The sequence below is a fragment of the Tympanuchus pallidicinctus genome, unplaced genomic scaffold, assembly GCF_026119805.1.
Source record: "Tympanuchus pallidicinctus isolate F22 unplaced genomic scaffold, pur_lepc_1.0 scaffold39, whole genome shotgun sequence".
In the NCBI taxonomy this organism is placed as follows: Eukaryota; Metazoa; Chordata; class Aves; order Galliformes; family Phasianidae; genus Tympanuchus; species Tympanuchus pallidicinctus.
Genome location: NW_026294757.1, coordinates 603,724 through 628,160, shown reverse-complemented (window position 1 = coordinate 628,160; position 24,437 = coordinate 603,724). Strand labels below are relative to the sequence as shown.

Sequence of the window (24,437 nt, the reverse complement as noted above, 5' to 3'; positions counted from 1 at the left end):
TCTAAATGAGTTGCTATTGTGCATTCCACAGGCAGGGTGTGACGTTTGTGACCAATTCATGCAAAAATGAGTGCTAAAGGAGACTGCTGCCAGATACAGCTATCTGGTTGCATCAGAGAGAAGTAAAGGTTTATTAATTAGAGTAATCTTTTTCCCAGAGAAATACCAATCACGGTAGAGATTGACACCGGTAACAGTGATTCAGCACAGAAATTCAGGTGGAGAGGCAGCTGGGATGGAACAGGGATGCTCCTCTCCTCCAAGGCCGGAGCCGCTGGGAGCTGCAGCCATCAGTGCTCAGCCGTCCTGAAACTCCCTGGGGAAAGATGAAGGGAAGCAAGAATTTCTTTGAAGAGATGCCGCCTCTGTCAGCCTCTCCTGCCTGCCAAACGTTATCACATGGAGGACTGCTGCAGGTCAAGTAGAATGTCTGATTGAAGCTTTCTAGAAATGCTAACCTTCAGCATTTTTAGGCATCTGAGATGCTGTCAGGTCCTGAAGCCTTACGTGATCTCAAAGTTTTTATGGCTTCGGACACTTCCTCCATTGTGGCTCCTCTCTCCAATGTTTTATTCCCTTCCAGGCAGAGCTTCAAGTTTTCAGCACCTCCTGGAACCACAGCCATGAAGTCAGACACAGAGAAGACCGTCTGGTCACTCTCCATCTTTTGCTGCTTTAGGTCTTTTGCAGCTAACACTCTTTATATTTTAAATGTTGTGAGTGTTCCAACTATTCCGCTTTAATCGTGTTTCTCTCTTAATAGCAATTAAGTTTCTAATGTTTGGCTTCAGGATACTTCTGACTTCTCTGGCCCCTTGCTTTCAACTGGGCATTATTATCCTTTATTTTCTACTTCTACACCTTGTCTGATTAAACTCTTCATATCATCATTTAAATTTGAGCCGCTTGTGAAAATGAAACCATTTTGATATGTGATTGTATAAGAAATAAATGACTTAAACATGAATTTGACAAAAAAACATAAAAAACACCTCCAGATTTCCAAATAAGGAAAGATGTCTTCATGTCCTTTGCCACTGTTCAGAGAGAAGAGTTAACGGAAGGACACGGGAGGTATTCCTTTCTTCCAGTTCTTACCTGGGCTTTCACAAGAGCTGCCGGACTGGGAATGGGAGGATGATGAGCGGGAGAGGCAGCCTTTGCCCCCTTCTCCCCCACCACTGCCTCCTCCTCCACCTGAAGCTTTTCCACAGCCTCCTCCTCTGCTGCTGCCTCCTCCTCCTCCTCCAGAAGTTTTTCCCCCAGATCCTCCGCTGCTTCCTCCACCTGAGCACCAGCTGCTTCCTCCTCCACTTCCACCTCGTGCAGAACCACTCGTTCCTCCGTGTCCTCCAGAAGATCCAGCACCGGCTGCTCCCTGCGAGGTGCTGTGAGGAGGACAGGGCGTGCGTGGCTGAGATGCACAGCAACACGACTGATGCGTGACATCCTGCCAACCCCATCGGGCCACTCTCTGACTGCCTTCCTCTGAGCTCCTTGTATGATGGGAAAGTGCTGCTGTGTGAAACGCGTTCTGTTTCTAAACTGTCCTAATCGGGAACAAATTAACTGCTCTGCATATTAGTTACTCCCCATGTGCATACCTAATGTCATGCTGTCCTTCCTCAAGCAGTGACCGGTACTGAGCAATCTCCTGCTCCAGGCGGGTCTTGATGCCCAGCAGCACCTTGTACTCCTGGTTCTGGCCCTCCATCTCGCAGCGGATGCTGCCCAGCTCCTCCTCCAAGGGGCCAATCATGCCCTGGATCTGCTGCAGCTGCATGTTGTAGCGGCGTTCTGTGTCCTCCAGGTTGGACTGCAAAGCCCCTACCTGAGAACAGAATGAAAAGTAGTTTCTTAAGGGAATGTGGCAAGATTGGCCCATTCTTGTGACCCAAAGGAGAAAAACCTTTCACACTGTCCATGTGCCAAACATCCTGTTTCTAAATGGAATGCTAGCTTTAGCTGCAGAGAGCTGCTTCCCCTGCCATTGCAGCCACTCACGTATCAGGCTTAGAATCAATCTCTGCTTACCCTGCTGAGCTCAGACTGCAGCTCAATTTCCAGGCCCTGATAGTCACGTCTCAGCACAGAGATCTGTTGGTTGCTTGATTCCAGTTCCTGACCACTTGAGTGGACTTTTTGGCTCACCTCCTCTATCTGAAAAATGAATGTATATTGTTGGAGTTTTTTGGCCACCACAGTTATCATGGAAGCATCCAACTGCACGAGGAGCTGAGGCATTCAATGCTTGGTCATTTACCTTGCTCTCATACCAACTTTCAACCTCTTCACGGTTTTTCTGGATGATTTGTTCATATTCTTGTCTCATATCATTCAGTTTTTTCAGCAGATCCTCTCCTGGAGCAGCGTTGACCTCCACATTCACATCACCGCTGGATTGTGCTTGCAGCGATTTCATGTCCTGCAGAGAAAACCCAGACCCAAGGCACACAAACAAAAATGGTGAAATTACTTTGTGAAAGAGTTTTGGAGCCAGTCATCTCCCTCTGGAATCATTAACTATTCTAGACCCTTTCAAAAACATAGATATTTCTGTGTTCTGGCTATTTTAATGCAGTTGCTTGGCTCTGACTTCCTTGATGTTGCTTGGTGGGAAGCCCTGTGCTAAGAGAGACCCTGGAAAAGTCTGGGCCTGGAGCTCAGCTGTGTTGGGAGGGCAGGAAGGTGTCGCTGGGGAAACCTGCCCACATTCCCGGTGTTGGAAGCGTTCTCATTGGCCTCCACAGCCTGCGGCTCGAGGAGCCGGCTCTTACCTCCTCGTGGTCCTTCTTGAGGCCAATCAACTCTTCTTTCAGGGACTCTGCCTGCATTTCCAGGTCAGACCTGGTCAGGGTCAGGCTGTCCAGCAGGGGCCGCAGGGTGTTGATGTCGGCCTCCACGTTCTGCCTCAGTCCGTACTCGGTCTCATACCTACAAGGGGTGATGCAGACAGGTCAGCCCTGATCCTGGGCTTGTGGTTCTTCTCCTTCTGACTTTATTTACAAAACTCAAACTTTAATATGAAAACGAATTTTGTAGTCTTTGTCATCTGCTCCTCTTACTGTAAACTTTGAGTGTGGTTCATCTGCGTTTCATTTGACTTTCAGTGAGAGAGAACCACAGTTTGTTTCTCCTTAAAAATAAAACAGTTTTTAAGCTTTTTCTAAAAGAATGATCTTTGTTCTCACAGCCATAGGGAGCATTTCTGCATTGTTACAGAAATAATTAAGAGCTTGAAGTCTTAAAGGTTAATTGTGCTGTCATGGAACCAGAAGTAGCTCTCGGCTTTGTGGGCTGTTGCTTCTGAGGGGAGGTTGAGGAAAGCAGGAGAAAGGAAGTGAGTGCCTGGAAATGGGAGATATGTCCTTACTTTGTCCTGAAGTCTTCTGCAGTCATCCTTGTGTTATCCAGGTCCAAAAGCACTTTGTTGGTCTCCACAGCCGCAGTCAGAATCTAGAAGAGAAGATGATGGGCTAAGGACAGCTTTCACTGCGAACCTCTCAGACTTACAGGAGAGACACACTGGAATGTGATCTTCCCATTGCAGTGTAGGTGAATGAGAGGAGCAGCAGCTCCTACACGGAGAGGCCTGAGGAGGCCTTCTGCAGTGCAAAGAGATGCCACTACAAAAATAGCATCAGGACTGCAAAAAACGCATTTGGGGAATGCAAGCAGGGAGGGAGGAGCCCTGCAGGAGGCCTGGGGCTGTCGCTGTGGCTCTCTATGAGCCCATGGGCCAAGGGATGAATCAAGCGTCGGACGCTGCCCAGCCTGGCGGCTCAGCACTGGCACTTTTCCTATGCTCTGAAACCCGCTGCAGGCACTCTGAGGGGCTGAACTCGCTGCCGGCTGAGTGCTGGGGGGCGCACTGCAGAGGATGCTTTGCTTCCCTTCTCATGGCTGATAGTCAGATGTGTGCGTGGAAGGTGGAGCTGAGGCACACGAAGTGCCTTCAGAGCAGCGCTTGGCGAGCACAGCAGTGTCCTGGCTGCCTCTGCTGCAAGAGGTGTAAGCGCCTGTGACAGAGAACATCCTACCTGATTCTGAAGGTCTTCAATTGTGCTGTAGTAGTGGCTGTAGTCCTTTCTTCCAGCAGGACCTTGCTTCTGGTACCACTCCCTGATCAATTGTTCGAGCCGAGCGTTTTCTTTTTCCAGACTTCTGACCTTGTCCAGGTATGAAGCCAAGCGGTCATTAAGGTTCTGCATGGTCAGCTTTTCATTGTTGGACAGAATTCCCATGTTCTCTCCACCAAAGCCACCGCCACCAAAGCTGCCAGCGCTGAACCCAGCATCGCCCGAGCCAAAGCTCCCTCCGTACCCAGCGCCAAACCCGCTCCCTCCTGCCCCAAAGCCGCCTCCCATGCCGCCGCAGCGCATCGTCCCTCCGTAGGTGCCCGCACTCCATCCCCCTGCATAGGAGCTGCCCCCCGTTCCGCTGCTCATTCCCCCTCCGTAGCTGCTGCGCCTCATCCGCCCAAAGCTCGCCGCCCCGCAGCTGCTCCTGGAGCTGCCCCCGCTGCCCGCCCTGGACGCGGTGTATCTGTGTGCTGATGCAGAGCCGTGCTGGCTGCCCCCGCTGCCCCCTCGCAGGCAGCTGGAAGATCTCTGGGAGCAGCTCATGGTGTCGGCAGTCGGGGTTCAGTGAGTGTCAGAGCCGCTTGGGATCATAGCTCCGGCCCCTGCCCTGCCTGGGCTGCATTTATAGTGGGGCCGTGGGTGTCACCTCCGAAGGGAGCACCTTCTTTCCATGTGCAGTGGCAAGCCGTGGTCCTGGTGCCAAGAGTAATTTGCCAAAGGGAGACATCTGGCAGCTCAGGAAGCTGAGCCCACACTCCGTGTTTGTGACCGTTTGTTTATTAGCACAAAGCGTGTAATTTCTGCTGGGTGGCTCTGAGTTAGGCAGCTATTTTCAGAATCTAGTCCACTGACACTCATCCGAATTAAACTCATCCCACTCACCTCACCCCACACACCTCCCAGCACAACGAGCCATCGCAGTGTGACAGCACTGAGTGCTCTGTGTCCTTCAGTGCCGTCCTTCCTCACACTCCTTCCCCTTTGGATGTGTGTCAGGGAATCCCAGCCGTTCTTTACGGATTATATTTATATTGCAGTATGAAAAGCATCAGAACTGACGTGGAAGGGCTGTGAGGGCAGCGTGGGCTGCTGCTCCAAAGATAATACTGAGTATGAAGGTAGATGTAATAAAACATTTAATGTGTTAGAAAGTTATTCCATCATATTCCATCCACCCAGCTGTTTACAGAGGAGGCCGGGTGCACAGCAAACAACTGCTGCAGCTCCACGAGCCCTTTTACTTAAGGCAATCTAAAGACTCTGAAGGAACTCTGCATTTCTTGAGATCTCTTCAGTAAAACATGAGCACTTTGTTGAAGGAGGTGCATTGTGTGAGCTGTGTTAGGGCTGTGTGCCACAGTTCACTGAAATGGCTGTTTGGGAGATTGACTCTGTCAGATGGACACCAGCACAGCATTTCCCTTCGGTTTTGTTTTCTGTTGGGCACAGCATGACTGCAATAGGAACACTGGCCAGGAACGTTGCATCTTCTTATTCTGATGTGGCTGCGACTTTTCCAGACGTGGGAAGCAGAGCTGAGCCCCCCGCACTGCAGCAGCCCGTGCTGCCATCCCCACTGCTGCCCAGCGCCTGCGGAGCCACTTATGTGACACCCAACTTCCTGTATTGATCTGCTGTTATTTTTTCCTCGCTAAGCCTTCAGGATGTTGATTGTTGCTAATGGAGATGCGGTTGTTGTGGCTCATAGCAGGTGTTTGTGGAAACATCCTTTATAAACACCCCTCCCAGCACACCCTCACCCACACACGGGGACACACCTGGAGTTTCATCCTCTGCTGGACTTCGTTTCCGAGCCGTGCTGGGAAGCCAGGCCCTCCCAGCCCTCACTGCAAAGCCTGGGGGAGTCTAAATCACAGCAATTTAGCTGCTTCTGGTAAGAAGTCCTTTTCTGTTGAAGTGCTCCTGCACTATCAGCCCCTTTGGCCCGTTACACTGTCATGGAGCTGTCAGGAGTCACCATTTGGCACCTTGAAGGTGTCCCACTCTCAGTGTTGCCCATCCCCAGCACCGAACAACTCTGCTGGGGTCTTTTCTGTGTGAGAGCCTCTGGAAGGGTGCCCGTGGGAAGCTCCACCCCTCGCAGGATGGGGAACGAGGTGTGAATGGCAGTGAGGTGAGGTTAAAACATGGCGCTTGTGAAACTGAGCTTTTTTTTTTTGTCACTAAGTGACCTAATGGAGAGAACACGCGGTCACAGCGTACCGTCAGCTGAAGGTTTCATGGCAGCAAAAGAACCCACCGTCCTGCAGTGCATGTAACAGAAGGGGGTGGAGGAGAGGAGATGCTTTGAGGGCGGGCGGCACCACGGCTGTTTGCAGCGCGTTCCTTCCCTTACCGTGACAAAGCTGAGCTGCTGCCCAGCAGTGGGAGCTGTATTTAAGCACGAAGGGCTCACATAGCGTGGGCACGAGTTCAGCCCATCAGCGAGCCTGCAGGGTCACGGCCGTGTCTGGTGACAGCAAAGGCTGCGAGAGAACGGGGTCTGTGTCCCCGGGGTGCACATGGCAGGAGGGAGGGCCGCTGGGGCTGCAGGAGGGTGAGGGGGGCCGGCAGCGCAGGGCTGGCGCTCGCAGTGCTGCCCGCTCTGTGCTCACAGCTGCTGCGACCCGCGAGGCCAGGAGAGCAACGAGTGCGGCTGTGCCCGGCGCGGCGCCTCCGTCCTGCTTCAGGTCTGTCGGAAAAGGTCCTTTTGCTCAATGTTCGGGTGGAGAAAAACGGTAGAAGAGCTACGTGGGGCATACGAGTCATTCACATAATTGTACGTTATAAGCTAACTCCCATTATATGCTCATCAATCAACTTTATTAGCACCAGATAATCCCATGCGATGGTATTTCCTCATAGTAAATAGGAAACCGGTCCCTGAAGTGTGACTGTGTCGCAGAGGAGCTCTGCCCTCGTCCTGCAGGCAGACGCTGCTCCTCCTTCCCGGGCCGTGCAGCGCTCTCCTCGGGGCTGAGATGTAAACAGACATTTTCTTATCTCTGTAAAATCAGAATGTTGAAAAAAAAACCACGAAAATTGGATTCAGATTCGTTGGATCATACTGGGACTCGATCATGTTTATTATTTAATGGCGCGCGAGCTGAGAGTTCTGAACAGCAGCCGATTGCTGCCTAACGACTCCCGCGGCGGAGCAGTGCGGGCGCTCAGCGCTGAGCGGCGCTGCGGGCGCGTCCCGCACGGCCCGGCCGGGTTTGGCAGCGCAGCGTCAGCCCGTGTCTGCGGCCGTGGAAGTGCTTCGCTCGCGCCGTGGGCAACCGCCGGCCGTGTCTCCTGTTCGTTCTCTTACCTCCAAGCATCTCACAGCGCCGCGGTCCGCGTGCCGTGCCGTGCAATGCCGTGCCGTGCCGCGCAATGCCGTAGCGCCTCCGTGCCGCCAGAGGGCGCCGTGGCTCTCCGGAGGGCGGGCGCTGCCCGTGGCCGATCGGGGCTGCAGCGGACGGCGGTTTTGCTCTTATGCTTCAGACCCAGTTTAAAGTCTCCGCCGTTGGACTCCAGCGTCTTCGCATGCCTTCGGTCCCGGGTCGTGTTTGTGCTAGGTCTTACAGGCTCTACAGTGGGTGTGAAATGGGCTTTTGGGCCGGGTGCTTTTCCCACTCGGCTTTTTTGGGTGTTGTTTCGGGCAGCCACGTGTTTGGTGCAGAGCACAGGGTTGCAGAGCCGTGGGCAGCGCCTGTGGGGGGCAGGGGGCGCGGGGCCCCATCCGCAGTGCTGCTGCTGGGCTGGGCTCTGTGCTCAGCTCCTGCTCTGCTGTGCACTGCGCTCAGCATAGCTGGGCTGCGGGAATCAGAGTGCAGACACGGCTTTGTTGATTGCATCAGGCAAAAGCACAGTTTTATTAGAGAAGTTTTTTCACCAGCAGGTGCATTAGTGATCCTGTCTAACACAAGTAACTTCTAGAGATTGCGGCGTTACAGAAGCAGCAGAATGAGAAAAGGAGGCCCACAGGGGGCCCGGAGATACACGGCAAAGCGTCGCTGAATTCTACTTTGTCTGCACAGAGGCATGCAGTGAACACGGAGTGTTCTTGTTTTGTCTGTGAGTTTCTGTGTGTGTCATCTCCTGGTCCGGTTATCCTCAATCACAGATCCTCCTGCAAGTCACTGCAGAAAAAAGGAAAGCATTATTTTTATTCAGGCAGAGAGAAAGTCTTTCAAAGAGGAACAAAAATTGGGCTGTGTGGGACACTGATTTCAATGACAGGCTCTGTTAAACAAGAGTGGGTGGTGGGAAATCCCAGAAGCTCCCAAAATAATTGTGCTTTGTGGCAAACTGCAGCCGTAGGAAGACAGATTGGCTCTTTGTGCCCATTGCAGCCCGGTGGCTCAGCCCTGCGGGGCTCTCCTGCTTTATGTCCACCTTTCCCTTATGCCTCATCTCCCCAGCTTTCTCCTCACACTCCCACATCTCACATTTTCTTTCTATTGCTCCAGGTTGTGCCCAAGCTCTGTCTAAGCATATTTCTTAGTGGTGCTGCAGTTTTGCCCTGTAGTGCCAGACAGCCCAAACTGCAGCACTGTAATTCTCTGAGAATGTATGAATGGTGGTTTAGGACAAAGCGTCGTCTCCTGGCCTCACTGCAAAGGAACAAACTGGGCAAAAAGGTGTCCTGGTGTGGAAGCAGCTCTTACCCTGTATGTCTCCGGTCTTGCAGGGCTGGACCTGTGGCTGGCAGTGGGATGCTGTGGTCGTAGTGTAGGTGTGGCTTGTCCTAATGACTCCTCCTCCAACACCGCTCCCTACTCCGATTCCTCCTCCATGACTGATGGGATGCATGTGGGGAGAGAAATGGGCAGCGTTAGAACTTTACATGGCACTACCAGGGGCTCAAAGTGTCACGTTATGCCATTCATAGAGGTTGCAAATGTCACAGAGCGCTTTACACGGTGTTCTTTTCTCATTCTGCTTTCCACACCCCCTCTGGCATGGAAGTGGCAGAGCCCTGTAAATGGTTTTCTTCTTCTGACAGTTGTCACCCATCTGATCACAGAAAACACACTGTGACAAACGAGGACATAACACTGGAAGTTGTGGTGTTGGAAGATTCGGTTCCTCTGCTTTGCAGATCCCAAGGAATGACATTTAGCTCAGAACTGAACACTCATTGCAGTAAAGCAGCTCAGAGCATCGAAATATCAGAGATATCAAAGAATTCCCAATCTACAAAGCACGTCTTGACATTTTCCCTGGTTCTGTTGGATTCAGAGATCTACGTACATAAGGTCCTGCTGTCCTCCTTCCAACAAGCAGCGGTAGGTCTGAATCTCCTGTTCCAAACGGCACTTGACGTCCAACAAGGTCTTGTACTCCTGGTTCTGGCACTCTATTTCTGCTCTTATTTCCGCCAACTGCTGCTCCACACACGTGATCTGGTTCTGCAGCTCGCCGAGCAGCGTGTTGTATTGGCACTCCGTCTCAGCCAGGGAGGATTCTAGATTATTCCTCTGATAAACAAAGAAACAACACTCGCATGTCACCGCACCGTTTGCTGTTTCCACGGTGAGAGCAGACGAGCTGCTGCGCAGTGCCTGCATGCAGCTGTGGGCTGTGCACACACCTGGCTGAGCTGAGCCTGCAGGTCGATCTCCAGCGCCTGCAGCTGCCGCCTCAGCTCGGTGACCTGATTGTTGCACGTCTCCACCTCCTGACCGCTCGTGATAACCTCCCGGTTCACCTCCTCGATCTGCAAATCACCAAGGCAGAGCAAAGACCCTCAGAGGATACCTGTGCAGGCTGAACTTCTACAGCACAGCTCACAATGAGCAGCAGCACGGCCGCAGGTGGGCACGGCGAGCTGTGTGTGCTGGGCGTTAACCACTGCCTTTGGCTGTGTGCTGCTTTTCAAATCACATTAACCTCCTGGCTACCAGGGCTCTTTAATCCCGGTGTGGAAGGTTTCAGTTCCAGCACAGCACCACGAGGCCTCGCGGCAGCTGCTGCCGCCAGATGGGACGCAGCAAACTGGTCAGACAGGCCTGTGCCTCCCGCAGAGCACAGCGTGTAAAGCAGTGCTGATCTCAGGCGTCTGTAGAGAACAACAGCTTGTTGTCTCCGTGTCTGTATTCTGAAGTGCTTCTGTGCCCCGATCTGTGCAGTCAGTCAGTCTGGCAGCGGGTTTGCCTTGCTTACCTTGCACTCGTACCAATCCTCAACTTCCTTGCGGTTGCGCGCTATCAGTGTTTCGTACTGGCATCTCAAATCCTCCAAGATCTGCCTGAGATCTGGCCCAGGGCAGGCGTTGACCTCCACACTCACATCTCCAGTAGATTGCTTTCTCAGACAATTCATTTCCTGGAAATACAGCCCGGATTAGACAGCACAAAGGAGCAGAGCTGGGTGCTGAGCGGCGCTCGCTGTGAGCGCTGCCTCCCAATGCAGCTGTGAGGTGCGGAGCAATGCTGCAGATCTGTTGGGTAACTTAAAGCACGGCCTTGTAGGTGAAAAGTTCTGTGCCAGGGCTCCGCAGAGCAGCAGCAGCCCCCAGCCTACCTCCTCATGGTTCTTCTTCAGGCAGCAGAGCTCCTCCCGCAGTGACTCCAGCTGTGCCTCCAGGTCGGACCTGCAGAGCGTCAGCTGGTCCAGGACCTGGCGCAGCCCGTTGATGTCAGCCTCCACGCTCTGGCGAAGGGCCAGCTCCGTCTCGTACCTGGGGGAGAAAGAAGGCAGAAAATGAGAACCCGCTCCCTGCTTATGCAAAGATCTCCTCTTCCCATCTTCGTGCTCTGTACTGGGTTTTGCTGTCTAAGCTGAATGCACTGTGCATTAGATTTCTGCGCTGCTTTTGATGTTTGTTATGTGCAAGCTGTTCTTCCCCACCTGTTTTCCTCCCTCTCCTGAAAGCAGCATCTGGCGTCGTTTGCCCATCGCTCAGCTGCTTTGCTGATCCCAGTCTGCAGTGGTGTGTGATGGGCTGCACTGACTGCACCGCTGAGGGCCGCTCCCTGCAATGCCAGTCCCTGGCCCTAACCAGCAAACACTGTTGCCAAATGTTTTACCTCAGAACAGTAATTAAGGGAGGGCTGATGACCAAGAGCAAAATGCCTTTCATCATCCCATCCTGTCCTAACGAGGTGTTGCAGTGAGACTCGTCTGAGGTGTCTGTGAGCAGTGCTCTGGGGTTGGGGCTCGGGGGTGGGTTGGTGCTTGGAGGCACTCACTTCACACGGAAATCATCAGCGGCCATCCTGCTGTTGTCGATGTCCAGAATGATCTTGTTGTTATCAATGGTTGCACAGACAATCTGCAAAAGAGCAGAGCATGAGAACAGCTCCCTTCTCTGCTGCTGTACTCCATGGTTGCACATGTGCTAAGCAGGAGCTCTTTCTGATTCCCTTTTCCCACTACCTCTCTCCCCATAGGTTTGGTCCTTGAGCAGAGCACTTACAGGAGGAGCTTTGCCTCCCTGATGGGCAGGCAGCAAGGAGAAGAGCTGGGCTGTACAGGACTGGGAGTTGGAGAGCTGTGAGATGGGCGCTCCCCGTTTCAGGGTCTGAAGACAAGTTCCAGAGATGCTTCACCTTAAAGCTCAGCTGAACGCAGGCTGCCTGGTGCTTGGTCTCAAGCTTAAGGGTTTTCAGGGAGAAGCTGGGAGGTGCCTTTAAGCCTAAACGTCTTCCATAACTTTCAGTGGGGACATTCTATTGTCAGGCTCTTTGTGCCACTGCACAGAACGTTTTAAACACCCAGTTTTTCTCACATAGCATTTGTAACACTTTGTGTCACCATCAGCTGGGTGAGATTTTCTGTTACTCTGCTGCTCCTTTTGCTCTGCTGTATCCATAACCATTCAGTCAGAACCCAGTGTAACAAGGTATCCTTTTTTCTCTGAGGAGCATTATCCCACTCGCATGGCCTCACAGCACGACTGCACTCAACAACGTCCGGAGGAAATTGCTGCCATTTATGGTTGCAAGCACATTCTACAGCAATAAAATTACCTCTAACAATTGCAGTAAGTCCTGACTGCAAATTGAAAAAATAGAAAGGAGAGGAATAACTGAAAAATGGCATTACCTGATTCTGAAGATCTTCAATTTCTTTGTAATAGCAGCTGTAGTCCCGGGGCTCGCAGGAGAGGCCCTGTGTAGCATACCACTCTCTGATTCTGCATTCCAGCTCTGCATTTTCCTTCTCCAAGCACTTCACCTTGTCCAGGTAGGACGCCAGGCGGTCATTGAGATTTTGCATGGTCACTTTCTCATCGCAGGATGAAAGCAAGCAGTCGCCACCAAGGCCACCGACAACCACACCGCCTCCGATGCCGAAACCAAGGCCATTGCCATAGCAGTTGCCACCTCCATAGCTCCCACCAGCCAAGCTCCCGACACTCAGTCCCCCTCCATAATTCACTCCACCGCAGTAACTCCTTCCAGAAAAACCTCTGCCACTGCCTATCGCATAGGAAGAAATCCGTGCTCCACCACCACCACCAATGATACAGCTGCCACCACTGCTCCTGCCTTTGCTAGACACAGTAATCGTCTCTTTAATGTTGCAACTCATCGCGACAGCGGCTGGAAATGCAAGCAGAAGCCCAAAGCAAGACGCACAGCTGGGTATTGAATCAGCCTGCAAGTTGTCTGCTGCCACAGGACTCTATTTATACCTTCCACAGTGGGTGTCACCGCCGTTCCTGTTCCCATAAGGCTGGCTACTCCAGCCATTGGTGCCAAGAATAATTTCTCAAAGGGAAGTTTCCTTTCAAGATTCCCAGTAGACAAGGAAGATACTTTACATGTCTCTTGCTTATTTCAAAAATACATTAGCAATAATGTTTTATGAATCATCGGCTTTTTGTTTATGATGCAAACTTTACAACATTAAGCCAGGAAAAACACTGTCCTAAATTATATACCAGGAAGAAATCATTAAAGGTTATTGCATCAAAGAGCTCTTTATCTCTCATTAATTTATTTTCATTTTATTTTGAGTTGAATAAGCAGGTTTCATGCAAGCTGCTGATGTTGGAATATGTAAGATGAAAACGTATGTACGAAGCTGGATTCTGGAATGATGTATGAAGAATGATGTAAGAACTTTGTGCGGAGATCAGAGACGGAGAGATTAACCTCTAAGTCTCTCCACTGCTGAAATAACAATTCCAGAACACTGCTGTGAGCCATGATGATGTGCAGTGATCTCTTAATGGACACAGACGGAAGATTCTTTATGTGTGATCTGTGGCTGCCCAGTGGTTCACAAAGGATTTCTTTCTTTTTAGAGAGCACAAAATAACACAGCAGGGCTTTGAATGCTGTCCTGCTGCTCAGCGAAAGGCGCTGCTGCCGTTTTCTCGTAATGGCAGATGAGCTGCAGGGGGAGGTGGGCTTTTCAAACTGAGTGGGGCTGGAAAGACCCTGCAGGCAATTTCTGTGTCAGTGTGCTGTGTGCTAAATGCAATTCCAGAGACAGGAGGACAGAACTGCCCACGAAGGCGGTGGAGCAGTTGTTGCCTGGAACAGTCCTTGACTGACTTGGAAAAGATGGATTAAGCATGAAGTAGAGGCTCTGTTCCTCATGTCTCCAAATCTTAGCTGGGCCGAAAAAGTGAAAACCAAAAATCTTTTATTTTTTTGACATTCGGGCTGAGCTGCTTTGTGAACTCACCGAGCTGGGCTGCTGTGTGGGGAGAACTGTCTGCAGCAGCTGCTGGGCTGGGGATGCATCCACCAAGAGCCACCCTGAGCCCAAGCAGCAGAGCACAGAGAGGTGGAACTCCTGCTCCGTGTCTGGATGGTGGGCAGCTGCTCTCATGGCAAGCAAAGAAACCCCATTTACCAAAAGACGGAAGCCTGGCGCTATTTGTGGATTTACCCATCACTTTATTGTTCTTACTCGCCTGCTTTCTCTATAGAGCTGCCTTCTCTTATCTCTCATCCTTGGACATTACTTATGTGGTGCAATGAAAGCCAGCAGCATTCCTGTGCTATCTCCAGCAGGATGGAGACAGAGCTGTGCAGACGCTCAGAGTGATTTATCAGCAACCAGGAGCTGCTGATGCCTGCAGTGCTGCCATGCTGCGCTCCGCTCAGGGCTGAACCAAGAGCAGAGCTGAGAACACGTAAAACTTCAGCAAACAGCGATTGTGCTTAGAAACAGAATATCTGGATTTCGTTACTAGGAATGGGGAGCATAATTGGAGTCAGGGTGTGGTGGTAAGAATGAACCGAAACTGATGTAATGCTGCGTTGCTGGAAGCTTTGCCTTGTCCTGCACATAATTCTTCAGAAGTTTCCCAATCGCTGTGTGCAACAAGCATCTTTCCTGAGTGAGCACGCATTCCTTCCTCTCCTTCACGGTTATCATTTTAGCACATCAAGATAATGCAGGCAGAAACACGGGGCACCCCTCTGTGGGATGGGAGGATGCCTGTGTGCCGCTGTGGTAATGGCTGCAGCAGTAGCACAGCTCTTGGCCCTGCAGTGGGCAGCTCTCCCTGGCACAGGAATGCCCACTCTCTTGCATTTTCCTTTTTGTCTTCAGGAAATGGGTGCTCCAGTCAGGCCAAGGGAAATTACTGCTCTGAAGGTCTAAAGAAGTCATAAACTAAGCTTCCTCTCCTCCTGTTTTTGTTAGGTGTACTCATAAGGTTCCTGGGTCTGCTCCAACTAGCACAAACAAGTATGGAAATCTCATGGAAATGTAATTTCCAGCCCAAGGTCTGCAGCTCCATAATTTGCAGCTCCCTAATGCATGGTTATTTGCAGGGTGTTTTCTGTTGGGACTGTTTATCCCAAGCTACCTTCTCATAAGCTGCTTTCCAGACGCATCCCAACTCGTAGGCCCGGTGTCTCAGGAGCTGACTGTGCATCCCTGGGGGCTTTCCAGGGGCAAATTCATAACCCTGGGTGATTGCAGTCCTTCTGGCCGTGTCATTAGGTCTCCTTCACCTGTCAGGAATGTAGGGCAGCTCCTTTGTGAAAGTGCCTGCGCTGCTCCTGCGGACGCCTGGGGAGGGTGGGAAGCCTTTGCCATGAGTGCGGGCGCTCAGCTAGATGTCAGCACAGCTCTTCTGCTCCTGGGGCAGCCTGGAGATTCCAGGAGATTTAAAGCTGGAAGTGTGTCAGTGCAGCATCTTCATATTGTAGCAATGAGCGAGTGAAGGGCTGCTATGCTGGGAAAGGGCAAGACCAGAAGGGGCAGCAGATTGTCCTACAGCCTGCCTTGGCACTGAGCAAGGCGGGGAAATACAGTGGGAAGGAACACGAGGAGATCTGCTTTGTGGCCCCAGCCCCAGCTCTGAGAACTGGGATGGATGTGCACTGAGGAGTCCAGCAGTGGAACCTCTCCACTGTAACCGCAATGAGTATCTCGTTCAGTCTCCTGGGAAGCACATGCTGTACACGTCTTCCATCAAGTCCAAGACTTTCCTTGGCATGGAACTTGTCTTTATAGAAGACTTGATGTAGAGTCTTGGCTTGAAAACACCCACTGATGTGTCATTATCACAGCTGTTCCAATGCTGCAATGTCTCACTTTGCTCTGGTCCCTGAATGCTGGTGGTTCTTGAGTCTGGTAGATAATATAAAAAAGTACCACTGCTGGGTCTTGTCTCCACTTTTACAGGAGGAGGGCACTGTTCACCTCCCCAATGGTGGAGCCTCTTCAGGCCCTGGCTGTATATGAGCCTTCTGAGGTGCTACTGATCTGTAAGGCTCCATGTCATGGCAAATATATTTCTGTAGAGAAATCAGTTTCCATATGAAGACTGAGGCTGCAGAAGTGTGCCACGCTGCACTGTGTGCTTGCTCCTGAAATGTTTTTGTCTTTGTGGCCTTTCCCCTCCCTGGGGGGTGACTGCTTCATGTCTCCAGCTTGGCAGCAAGGCAGGGGATGCCGTGCTGAGCCACCCATAGGGGAACGTGTGAACATGTGAATGTGACTTTCTGTACCACACACACGGCAGTGCACCAGGGGTGCAGCCCGAGTCCAAGGCTGTAGCTGTAAAGCTGTGGGGAAGAGTGAATGTGTAAAATCATTGCTTGCTTTTCTGGTCCAGCAAACATTCTAATCCCCAAAACACCCCCAGCTCATACCAGCTTTTCTCTGAATGTTCTCCAAGCCCAGAATGACTCTACAAGCTCTCTGTGGACGCATCACACATGATTACACCCACCAGAAGTGCTGCAGGGCCCCAAGCTGCCAAACTGCTGCACTTGCTCTTTTGTGCAGGTCAGCATCAAGAGACATGGATGCTGCTGTGTCCGTGCACACTGACTCCACATCAGCTACAGGTCACTCAGGGGCCCAGAGGCAGGGGGGCCCTTGCCTTGCTTCTGAGCTGTAAGAAATAAAGGCTCTGGGTACTGAAAGACCCTAGCTGGCGTTTTCTCCATCACGTTTTCTGTGGCACTGCACATTTTCAGCTCCCACTGCCTCTGCCAGTTCTTGGAAGGTGTGCTAAGTGTCAAGATGATCTGTCAGCAGTTTCTGATGTTCAGGCTGAAACTTTTTGAAATAGGATGATGTGATTCAGTGGCTACGCGAGAGCAGGTAGGAAATTAACCTTTTGCCACCAGTCCTGTTCTCAGTGGAAAGGTTCCTATAAAACGAAGGGGATGGCTCTGAACATGACAGAAAACCAAACCAGCAGAAACTGCGCTGATTGTGAAGACCAAGGGCTTCTCTTCCAACTGACCCCACTGCCCAGGTGGGGGGGTTAGAGTTAGAGTTAGGGCTAGGCTTAGGGTTAGGGTCACAGCACGCTGTTAGGAGCTGAAGGACACGATTTCTCTGTTCTGTCACTGCCTTTCAGCCAGGCTAAGCTCACCTTATTTTCCCACATATTTGCCTATAAGTGTGTTTTAGCAAAACATGGAAGCATACGGGCACCACCTGCATGAGGAAGCAGAGTGTGGACACGGCTTTGTTGATTGCATCATGCAGAAGCACAGTTTTATTAGAGAAGTGATCATAGTACTGGGACCTGCAGCAGCAGTCACGGTGGTTGGGCAGGTGCAGCAATACAGATTGGAAAAAGCAAATAGCAAAATAAAGCAGAAATTGGCCCAACGCTCTGCTTATCCCTCTGGCACATCGCGTAGCATTGCTGAGTAATACAAAGGAGCAGTTCCTTGCTCTTTGCAGAGGCGTGCAGTAAATATTCTCTCTCTTTATCCGTGGCTCTGCTTCAGGGATCTCTCATTGGATATTCTCATTTCTCTGCTTAATCACAAATCCTTCTGCAAGGCACTGGAGAGATCAAAGGAAAACATGAGTTTGTTTAGAGCAAAACCAGATTCTTTCCCGTGCTGTCATTCTGTACACACCATCACCTTAGGAGCCAGCTCAGCTGGAATTTCAGATGAAAACAGCCCTGCAGGAACGGCTGCTCGCTGCCTGCAATCAGGCTGATGGGACCCATGGTGGCTCAGGCATGCTCTGCCCTTCCCCATAGCAGTGCCAAATGGTGGGAGCTGCAGGCACAGCACTGGGCTGAGCACTGCACAGTGCTCCACTTACCCTCATTCTACTGCACCAGCTGCCACCATGCTCGTTTATTTCTCTTTCAGTTTGGCTGGAAGTTTCCCCCTGAAATGGTACTGGTAATTTTCTACCAAAAATCCCACAATTCCTGCTTCTCTTTTGGTTTTCAGGGCACTCCTTTCTCCTGCTCGTTCCTTTGCCCTAGATTTCAGACCAGTCCTTTCTCCCTGTTCTCTGCTGTCTGTACCTTGCCTGTATTCCTACTCTGTCCTTCCCTACCCCTCTGCCCCCTCCCATCTGGTAGCATTGCAGTCGAGCAGAGAGGGCTTGAAGCCCAGCGGAGCTCTGCAGCCCTCACCTTGTATCTCCGCAGCTGCACAGGATGGCATCTGGGCAGACGAAGTGTACGTGTGGCTTGTTCGGATGATTCCTCCTCCTCCTATTCCTCCTGTTCGTGCAACTCCTCCTCCTAGACCCGACAACTGACCAATTCCTCCTTGCTGACTGAGTGGAAAGGAAAAGAACGTTTTAGTGAAGGGAATGGCGGATAAATTAGAACTACATTTTGTGCGTTGACCCTTTGCTCTTGGTCTGTTTTTGTCTTTGGCATAAACGTGGCTGACTCCTGCAGCGAGCTCTCTTCCTGTGGCAACGCTTGGGTATTCTAAAATACACGTAGCAAAGGCATTTTAGTGTCCCTTGTCTCAGGTGCACTCACATAAGGTCCTGCTGCCCGCCCTCCAGCAGGCAGCGGTAGGTGTGGATCTCCTGCTCCAGGCGGCACTTGACGTCCAGCAGGATCTTGTACTCCTGGTTCTGGCACTCCATCTCCGCCCGCAGGTCCGCCAGCTGCTGCTCCACACACGTGATCTGAGTCTGCAGCTCACCGAGGTGGTTGTTGTAGCGGCATTCTGTCTCAGCCAGAGAGGACTCCAGGTTGTCCCTCTGAAGGGTGACAGGTGGCACAACAGAAATACGGGCATGAGGAAGCTGCATTTTACTGCAGGTTCTTGCCCTGAAGCAGAGCTGCAGCTGTGGGCTGTGCACGCACCTGGCTGAGCTGAGCCTGCAGGTCGATCTCCAGCGCCTGCAGCTGCCGCCTCAGCTCGGTGACCTGATTGTTGCACGTCTCCACCTCCTGACCGCTCGTGATAACCTCCCGGTTCACCTCCTCGATCTGCAAATCACCAAGGCAGAGCAAAGTTCTTCAGGGGATGTTTCACTGTAACTCAGGCTAAGGATTAAGCGAAGAGCAGTGGAGGTAGCAAAAAGCGTGAAATGAGAACACTTTGGGTGAACTCTCTCAACCCAAAGGGACGCGCAGAGGCAGCATCCCTTTGGCACTTGGGCAGTCAAAATCAGTGCCAAATACTGTTACAGACGTGTGGATTTAACCTAAGGTAAACTGCTGTGAAACCATAGCCTGGAAAAGTCACAGCTGAATAACTCTGCTCACCTTGCACTCATACCAGTCCTCCACTTCTTTGCGATTGCGTTCAATCAGCGTCTCATACTGGCACCTCATCTCCTCCAGAATCTTCCTGAGGTCAGGGCCAGGACAGGCATTGACCTCCACACTCACATCTCCAGTCGACTGTTTCCTCAGACAGTTCATTTCCTGGAGAAACCATATCAGGTTTCAGAAGCAAGGAAAACACCAGGGAGAGCAGGGAGGATCCCAGCTGGGGGCACTGCCAGCTCCCAGCTCCCTGTGCCACCTCCATCCAGCGGTGTGGCAGGGGAAGAGAAGCCCTTTGCAGCATCAGCCAAAGGGAGGGAGAGCACAGGTCCTGAGTGAAGGGAGGCTTTGGGCAGGGGCCATCAGCCTACCTCCTCATGGTTCTTCTTCAGGCAGCAGAGCTCCTCCCGCAGTGACTCCAGCTGTGCCTCCAGGTCGGACCTGCAGAGCGTCAGCTGGTCCAGGACCTGGCGCAGCCCGTTGATGTCAGCCTCCACGCTCTGGCGAAGGGCCAGCTCCGTCTCGTACCTGAGTGAGAAAGAAGGCAAGAGAGAGCAGTCAGCATCCGACCCCATCATCTGCTCTTTTCTGCAGGCGCCTTTCTTACAGCTATTTCCTAACCAGCCTGCCGGGATGCTGAGGGAAGCGGTCTGAGGATCCCCTTCCCAGGTCTGCCCTCAACCCACTTTCTCTACAGCTTTGTGGAGGGGTCACTCATCACGTTTCCATGCTCTAACAAGGGAAAACAAAAACCTCCCTTAAGAAGCCGAGTGAGCCCGCACTGCTCCCTGTGCAAAACCTGCTGGTGCTTCCTGCACAGCTCTCATCTGCATGCAGAATTGTGCTGTTGCCCAGACATGAAGGCAGCTCTGGCTGCAGGAGCCCTTCTGCACAGCCTGCAACCCTGAGCCGCATCCTGACAGCCTGCTGAGCACCAGGAGCACTCACTTCACTCGGAAGTCATCGGCTGTCATCCGGCTGTTGTCGATGTTCAGAATGATCTTGTTGTTGTCTATGGTTGCGCAGACAATCTGGAAAAGAAGAGAGTTCCATGGTCACTCCTGAAGCCTCTTCCCCATCCCCTCGGGCTGCAGCGCATGCAGTGCAGCAGACCAAACCCCAGGCTCTGAGTGCTGTTGGCTGAGCGCAGCAGGACGGTGTGAGCATCCAGCACAGCACTGGGGAGGCAATTTTAACTTTATTCTGGCAATGCTTTCTTTGTTCTCACTTTTAATGAGGTGTCCAAACTTCCCAGTTCTGTGTGAAAGAGTAAACGTGTAAATAGAGGAAGCAATGTTTAATTGGAATTCTACGAGATGAATGACAGAAAAAGCTCATACGACTTGTTATTTATTTCTCATGCAGTCGTTCTCCTGGCAATCATCCACTCAAACACCTTGGCAAAATGTAACCCAGACAGACTGCTGAGCCAATCCAGATGCACTCCATGCCCACAACACTTTCCCTTTCAAATATAAGCGATGAATAAAAGCAATGGAAACAATCCAAACTCTCAAGACTTCTACGTTTGAGCTCCAGGGCTCTCTGCAGGCAGTTGTCTTAATGTCTGTTTACGAGGAGCGTTTTACAACAGTGAAATGTTACTCTCAATAGCTGCATTAAGCTGTGAAGCAACTGCGTGGGAGAAGTTTACAAGCGAGGAAGCAGCTGAGAAGTGATGTTACCTGGTTCTGAAGATCTTCTATCTCTTTGTAATAGCAGCTGTAGTCCCGCGGCTCACAAAAGGGGCCCTGCTTGGCGTACCACTCCCTGATTCTGCACTCCAGGTCAGCATTTTCTTGTTCCAGGCACCTCACCTTGTCCAGGTAAGAAGCCAGGCGGTCGTTAAGGTTCTGCATGGTGACTTTTTCGTCACCAGAAAGAAGAATGCCATCACCAGCAAAACCCCCTCCAACTACCCCTCCACCAATGCCGATACCAAGGCCACCTCCAATGCCACCACCAAAGCGAGCACTGCCACCGCTGAATCCAATGCCTGAGCATCCTCCGAGGACAGTGGCTCCTAAGCCACCTCCATAGCTCCCACCGACCAGACTGCCGCTGCTCAGTCCTCCTCCGTAATTCACACCACTGCAGTAGCTTCTCCCAGAGAACCCTCGGCTACCGCCTATCCCACAGGTCGTGTATCTTCCAGAGGAGACCGAGGAAATCCGCGCTCCTCCACCACCACCACCACCACCAATAACACAGCTGCCACCGCTGGTCCTGCCCCTGAGAGAGCCGGTTGTCTGCTTAATACTACAACTCATTGTGAGGACAGCTGCAAATCCAGCCCAAAGCCCAAAGCAAGATGCACAGCGTGATACGGAATCAGACTGCAGGTTGGTCGCCGCCGCAGATCCCTATTTATACCTTCCAAGCGGGTGCCACCTCTGGGGTGTTTCTTCTTCCCACGGGGCTGGCTAGTCTTGCTGTTTATGCCAGGAATAAATAACCCATAGGCAGTTTCCCTCTAGAAATCCCAGTTCACAAGGAAGATACTTTACATGTCAGCAGCTTATTCCAAAAAGTAAAATAATGTTTTATGAGTCATCAGCTTTTTGTGTGATGCAAACTTTACAAGAAGTCAAGAAAAGAAGTTGCCCTAGATTATGTACAAAGCAGCAGCATTGGTATTTATAACATCAAAGTCCCTTTTATCTTTTATTAATCTGTATTTATTTTATTCTTAGTCCAGCAAACATTTTTGTATCATGTGCTACAGCAGACTGTGTGGAATCAAAGTGGGCAGTTAATTTAAATTTACACTTCTGAAAAGCGTGAACAATGGTGACCATAGGAGCAAAAAGAGCCGGGGTGTCGCGGTGCTGATGCCTGCCAGCCGGCGCAATTACAGGCAGAGGGCTCAGGAACCTCTGCTGCGAGATTTCTCCAGTCACATCATCCATAGCCCATGCTTCTGTCACGCCAGCCCAGGAGCTCAACTTGCTCACAGTCTGCAAAGCACTGGAAGTTCCTGCCTGCCCCTTGGTCCGGGTGTCACACAGACTGAGGTGCCTCTCTGAAGTTATTTTTTGTTGCTGCCATCATTCAGTCTGTGCCATCCATAGGTAAAGAAGGAACTCGCAGGAAAGGCGTGATGGCGATTCATGGGGTTCCCTGTCCCGACTGTGATGAGATCCAGCAGGTCACTGCCATCGCCAACAACCAAAATTGTATTGAGCACAAAAGGAAAAGGAGGAAAGCTTTCCACATTTACTGCCTGTGTTTGTCAGAGCAGTAGTGCGTTGGCCCGACCATCACTGCTGGGAGAGCATCTCCCTGGCTGGCAGGAGAGCTGGGGAGCGCGGGGGGGACTGGCTCAGCCAGCACAGGTGCCTTTGTCCAGCAGACTGCAGTAATGAGAGGACATCCTGGTCTTCGAGGGACAGAGGCTTCTCTTCCCTGCGGCGTGGAATTTCCAGCCACTCTTACTCACAGGCAACCTTCCATTTGAGGATGTCCCCGTGCACGGTTACAGAAGCCGCTGGGATAAATCTGTGACGGCCCACGGGCAGCCCGGAGAGCAGCCGTCACCTGGGCACAAGTGCAGAGGACACCACACCAATGCGCTCCCCCTTCTCTGCTAGTGGCACTGCAGTGACGAATGACCCCAAGGATGTGTAAATGTGATCATCTTCTCATGAGCATACATTAGGATTCTGCTCTCCAGTGAGCTCATTTATTTCTTTGTTTAGATCAAAAGTGATAAGAAACGCCTGCCTAAGGCTGGCAGCATCCTAGAATATTCATTATTCATAGGGTGCAGAGAAATACCTTGCTCACGGACAGCGCTGGAGTCCCTCAGAGCTCAGACTGCCGACTGCAGCGCCTGAAATACGAGTCCATCCTCCCCCTGGAAGCACATCTCCCTGCTCCCCACACAGCCCAGACTCATCGGAGTGAAAATCATGAGCAAAAAGGAGGATAGGGAATAAATTTGGCTTTCGTCAGACATTTTGAGGAATGTAATTGAAGACAGGGTGTGGCTGTGAGAGCCAGCAGAAATTAATATAGTGTCTGGATTGCTTGGAGCTTTGCTTCTGCTGCGTTGGTTTTCAGAAGTTGCCCAGCAGAAGAGAGCAGCGCTCTGGGCTTGGGTCGCCTTTTTTCCCTTTCAGAGTCTCAGTTTAGCAGGCACATTGCAGATATGGAGCACTGCAGCTGGCTCGTGTCCTCAGCCACCAATGGCAGAAGCAGGAGGTCTTACAGCACACAGCAGACTGGTTGGTGTCACTGCTGGGCGCTTTTTATGCATCCTGGCTCAGAGCCCCACGGGCTGCAGAGTCATATTCACCAGCCAAGATTGGATCCATCTTTCTGCAGGACTCGTACCGGGCTGTAGCTGCACTGCTGTGAGATGGTGCCAAGGTCTGTAAGGGCAGTGGGACTGTGGTGATCCCAGCACACAGCCATGCATGCCGTGCCACCGTCTCTTCCACGTTTTGCTCGCTTTGCTTATCAAACTGATAGCGCTCCTCGTGTCAACAAGGAGACACAGACAGAACTTTGCTTTCATAAGCATTGCTTCAGTGATGTTTGTGCAACCTCTCTGGAATACGATGTTATCTTGTCACTTGTAATTACGAGTAATGATTTGCATAATAGCCATTGGGGATCACTTATTAAAACCTGCTTTGAAGTGATACTAAGCCGGCTCCAGACCTCGCACTCCCAGCTTTCAGATGCAGACTGTGATGTTGTGGGGCTGTGAGTCAGAGCTGCATCCCCCGCGCTGATCGGCGGTGCTGGGAGGCAGCTGGAAGCGCTGTGGGCTGCGGTGCGGCGCTCTGAGAGAGCTGGGAAAGGCAGTCAGTCCTTTCCTGCAGACTGCTCACATCTCCAATTCAGCTCTGGGCTCGTGGCAGCAGTGAGGCTCAGCATGATGCCGAGGTGTTCGGCTGGATTTCCTCCTGCTGCAGCTCCCAGCCTGATCCACACCTCCAGGGCTTTCAGTTCCCTGCTGGCCTTGAGCGCAGTGCACTGCACAGCCTCTGCACCACTGGGAGCACAGCCGCTCTTTGGGGCAAAGCAGAGCGCGAGGGAATTCGTGTTGGGCCGGATGGGGACTGATGGCAGCAGGAAGCTGCAGAGATCTCCAGCTGTGACCTGCGGTGCTGCTGCCAGAGCCTGGCAGGTCCTGACAGAGCCCAGACTCCATAAGCAGCCCAAGGGTGGGCTAGCTGTGGCCCTGAGAGCTCTCTGTGTGCCTTTATTTAATACTTGCTAAGACATTGCTACTTGCAATGCGTCTCCGGCGTGTGGGTCTTGCAGGCAGTGTAAATGAAGTTTTTTGGTGCAGCAGGCCAAGAAATCTCCTGCTCGTTACAATAGTACGTTACTGATGTACATAACTCTTTACAAATGTTACACAACCCAATAAACTCAAGTACAAGTTCCATAGACAGTGACAGGGCTGTGGGTGAGGCTCACCTGTCTGTGTGCTT

At 51.7% G+C, this 24,437-nt stretch overlaps 3 protein-coding genes across 3 annotated transcripts; all 3 read right to left on the bottom strand.

The window, feature by feature from the left end:
- Positions 1–465: 465 nt before the first annotated feature.
- On the bottom strand, positions 466–4,625 carry LOC128089157 (keratin, type I cytoskeletal 19-like). The gene is made up of 8 exons (XM_052700285.1): positions 4,041–4,625; positions 3,374–3,456; positions 2,778–2,934; positions 2,264–2,425; positions 2,035–2,160; positions 1,605–1,831; positions 1,099–1,388; positions 466–609 (listed from the first exon to the last, which is right to left on the bottom strand). The coding sequence occupies exons 1-8, from the start codon at positions 4,623–4,625 to the stop codon at positions 470–472; spliced, it is 1,770 nt and encodes a 589-aa protein (XP_052556245.1). The 3' UTR covers positions 466–469.
- Positions 4,626–7,994: 3,369 nt separating this feature from the next.
- Positions 7,995–12,608, bottom strand: LOC128089141 (keratin, type I cytoskeletal 13-like). The gene is made up of 8 exons (XM_052700260.1): positions 12,120–12,608; positions 11,264–11,346; positions 10,596–10,752; positions 10,236–10,397; positions 9,664–9,789; positions 9,324–9,550; positions 8,738–8,868; positions 7,995–8,209 (listed from the first exon to the last, which is right to left on the bottom strand). Exons 1-8 carry the CDS (start codon positions 12,606–12,608, stop codon positions 8,184–8,186), a joined length of 1,401 nt encoding a protein of 466 aa, XP_052556220.1. The 3' UTR covers positions 7,995–8,183.
- A 5,637-nt stretch (positions 12,609–18,245) lies between these two features.
- LOC128089149 (keratin, type I cytoskeletal 19-like) lies at positions 18,246–21,260 on the bottom strand. The gene is made up of 6 exons (XM_052700271.1): positions 20,676–21,260; positions 19,939–20,021; positions 19,362–19,518; positions 18,988–19,149; positions 18,583–18,708; positions 18,246–18,476 (listed from the first exon to the last, which is right to left on the bottom strand). The coding sequence occupies exons 1-6, from the start codon at positions 21,258–21,260 to the stop codon at positions 18,246–18,248; spliced, it is 1,344 nt and encodes a 447-aa protein (XP_052556231.1).
- Between the last annotated feature and the right edge of the window lie 3,177 nt (positions 21,261–24,437).